The sequence below is a fragment of the Pteropus alecto genome, unplaced genomic scaffold (genome assembly GCF_000325575.1).
Source record: "Pteropus alecto unplaced genomic scaffold, ASM32557v1 scaffold5, whole genome shotgun sequence".
Classification (NCBI taxonomy): domain Eukaryota; kingdom Metazoa; phylum Chordata; class Mammalia; order Chiroptera; family Pteropodidae; genus Pteropus; species Pteropus alecto.
Genome location: NW_006441953.1, coordinates 17,803,533 through 17,807,019, shown reverse-complemented (window position 1 = coordinate 17,807,019; position 3,487 = coordinate 17,803,533). Strand labels below are relative to the sequence as shown.

Genomic DNA, 3,487 nt, shown 5'->3' with positions numbered 1-3,487 from the left:
GGAAAGAGGAAAGGTAGAAGTCATTATGTTTTAGGAACAGCAAGGCAGCCTGCTGGTTTAGACCTCAGTAAGCAAGAAAAAGAGGAAGAAGAGGTGATGTTAGGAAGGTCAGGTGTTTGGGTGGCAGGCCAGATTGCATAGGTCCTCATGGTGAAATGGGAAAACCATTGGCAAGTTCTATAGGGTTACTGTGAATGCTCTATTGAGAACAGAGAGAGTGAGAGAAGCAAGAATGGAAGAAGGGAGAACCATTTAGGAGACTTCCTGTAAACCAGGTGAGAAATGAGATGGGTTAGACTGGGCTGGTAGCCATAGAGGTGTGGAATTATTTGGACTGTGGGCCTTATTTTGAAAGTGGAGCCAGCATGATTTTGTTAGATTGGATGTGGATGTGAAAGGAAAAGAAGGCAAGAATGACTCCAAGGTTCTTGGCTTAACTTAGTGGAAGGACAGTTGTCATTTACTGAGATGGGGAAAGAATGCAAGCAGAACATGTTTTAGGACCAAGATGAGTTGTGATTTGACTTGTGCTTGCTTTGGCTTTCCATGGCTGGGGTCCTCAGATGGCCATGGTTCCAAATTAGATTAGTGGCCTAGACTAGAAAATGATTGAAACGCCTTCTTGGGATGAAGGCTCAAAGGAATGTCTGTCTGCCCATGGATATTGTCCTCCTTCTGAGCAATCCTATTCCAAATCAGACTTATACTGAGATACTGTATTAAAAGTCCTTATATCTTCTCTTTTGCTGTGTGAAATACTTAAAGGGATAGGTAAATGCACACATGCCCGCACACAACCTTGAAAACAACTGAACAACTTCAATTTTGTTCATTATATAACCAGAACAGGAGCCCCAGAGGATTCACTGTCTTCCAAAAATCAAAACTGAATTCTATTCTACATTTGTGGGTCTATGATGTCACTAAGACACCAGTTCCTAGACAATGCTAAGCTAAGCTACAGATACTACATCAGAGCAATGTGAAATGGGCCTGACTGGAGAAAGTGTAACCTGGAATTTACTGGACAAATAATCCAAAAAGAAGGGATGCACTTAAAACAGTTGTCACTAAAAGATCTGATGAAATAATACTTAAAATGGAAAGAATATTTCAACAAATAGAAAGGTTAAAAAAAGCAAAACCAGTATTTTAAATCGTATTAGTGGGAGGGCAGGAAAAAAAAAAAAAAGAACAGAAACTTATATAGGGATCACTTTAAAAAGCTAGAAAGAGAATAGCGGGGAAGAAATTTTAAAAAATGTGTCCTTGGATGGGAGGCAGAATCTGTATAAAGGTAACAGCGCAAGAGCGCAGGAAGCAGCTTTTCCTATACCTAACTTGCGAGGCCAGCGGGTAGATCAGATAGAAAAAACCCAGTTGCTAGAAGAGAGTAGCTACGAGAATCCGGACTTGTTTAAAAGCGAAGTGATGGCCAGACTACGTGACTCAGAGGCATGACTCAAAGCCGACACTGGGGGCTGTCAGCGCCCGGAGGCCGAGACGCGGCGTCTAACACATTTTAGGAAAGTACCAGGCTCGTGTAGGGCGACAGGAAACCTCCCCAGGGGATAGGCCTGGGGCTCCTCCTACCCTAGAGTTTGACCTCTTACTATCCACATCAGGAGGAGTTTCTAATCTCCTGGCTTCTCCTTCTTCCATTAGACCCTCCCGCTCCGGACCTAGTTTTCTTTCACGAAGCTTAACGCTTTGTGTGTGCAGGCCCTCGAGCCCAGTCCGGGCCTCCCTCCTCTCGGCACTCTCAGCCACGCGCCCAGCCGCCCCGCCTCCACGCGGAGCCGCTCCCTTCCCACCCCGCCCGCGCACGCCGCCCGCCGCCAGCCGCCCGGGCACGCGCGGCACGAACAGCGCCCGGAGCTGCACTAGACAAACACCTGTCCCGCCTGGACTCCGCGAGATTTGGGGCAAAAGCATAGACAACAGGCGCGTTCTCGCGAGGTTTACAAAATTTCCCACGGCCCGTGTTGTGTCTGAGTCGAGTACTGGAAGGCGGTGGGAAGGAGGTGTAGCGTGAGACTGGGCTGCCCGCATTGAGCACATGCGCAGTATTGTTCGCGCGTGCCGCGCCAGTCCTGCAGCGCGTTCAGTAGGTTTCAGGCAGCGGATTCCAGTTCTCCGGGTTTTGGGGCTCCCTGCGGGAGGCAGTGCTGGTTCTGGGAATCTCTAGGAATTGAAAGGATGGGGGTGGGGGGGGCGGGAGAAAGGGGTGCCGCAGGTAGGGGGGTGGGGTTCGGGCTATGCATCTTCTTGTTAAATGCCCAGTTGGGCCAAGTTTGCTCGGGGGCTTCAAGGCTTAGGTCACCTAAAGTAAATCTTCGGCAGCGATCAGCGTTCTCAATTGTGCCAGCCCCATGGGATGGCCTGGGCAGAGTCCGTTCCTATGTACAACCTATGTTCACACACGGCTGGGGGCCGCAGTGAGGTTCTAGAGAGGCTCACACAGTAGGCAGCTCTGCCCAAGGGGGACCTCTGGCTGGGGATTGGAGGCTCTCAAGTCCGACGCATTTTTCACCTCAGGAGAAAAACTACGCGGCACTCTGGCGTGTGTACGCGAGGTGGACATTAGGAACGTCTTTGCCAGAGGCCTTGGCCTGACCTCATTTCACGCCCAAGAAAAAAGCTAAGGAGATAGAGCTCAACTGCAAAAGTTTTCCCTTTACATAGTTCTGGAGGGTCGAACCACATTGTACTCGTGTCCATCTCTCCGCTAGCATGGGGTCGAATGAACGAAGATAGTTCCTGGTTTGCTCACTCGCCTGAAATCCAGGCATCAGTAGCTCTAGCACCTAACACTGACATTAGCATAAAGGAGACGTCCAATGAACGTTTGAATGAATGAAAAGGGCTGGGAACCAGAGTGAGCGGGAAGGCACTTGGAAAACACCCATTTGAGGAGGTGTTTCATCTAGGCCTGTGAAACGCGGCAGATTTTCCCAGGACCCCTCCTCCCTTCCCCTCGGCCCCGCCTCCTGACCCCTCCATTCCCCGTCCCCGTTGTAATCCCCTCCGGTTTTCCTCAGTCTCCACGTACGTCCCTCAGGGCGCGTCTGAAAACCCGGATAACCGGAGTGCTCCCCATGGACCACACGGAGGGCTCGCCCGCGGAGGAGCCGCCTGCGCATGCTCCATCGCTTGGGTAGGTTTCCAGGGAAGGCAGAGAGCAGGATCCCCTACTTCGCGCGCGGCGCGAGGCGTCTGGCTCTTCGCGGCGGCTGCGAGGGCAGAAGGAGCGCGGGGACTGGGGGGAATCGAGGAGTGAGGAAAAAGGGAAGGGGCGGGGGAGAGGGACTAGGGAAGGCGTCGGGGGGAATCTCGCGAGGGTTGGAGTTTTGGCGAGAGTTTGTGGAAGATGGCGCCTGTTGTGACAGGGTAAGTCTGGGGGAATTGGAGCGCTGGAAACCGGGAAAGTTGCGGGCGTCTCCCAGCCCGCGACCGGCAGCGGGTTCGGGAGCCGCGGCGCGCCTGG

The 3,487-nt window shown here is 52.1% G+C and overlaps 1 protein-coding gene across 7 annotated transcripts in view; it reads left to right on the top strand.

Moving 5' to 3' along the window:
* The first annotated feature begins 3,079 nt into the window (after positions 1–3,079).
* RBPJ (recombination signal binding protein for immunoglobulin kappa J region) overlaps positions 3,080–3,487 on the top strand; it is a 96,470-nt gene continuing 96,062 nt past the window's right edge. For 2 of the 7 annotated variants that reach the window (XM_015594988.2, XM_015594989.2), the window contains exon 1: positions 3,311–3,390. Coding sequence is in view for 2 of the 7 variants with exons in the window: in XM_006918949.3 (XP_006919011.1) it covers positions 3,099–3,157 (59 nt within the window). In the remaining 5 variants the exon portion in view is untranslated. Of the gene's footprint in view, positions 3,391–3,487 lie in introns of all 7 variants that reach the window. The other 5 variants (XM_015594986.2, XM_006918949.3, XM_006918951.2 and 2 more) reach the window with 5 other exon arrangements.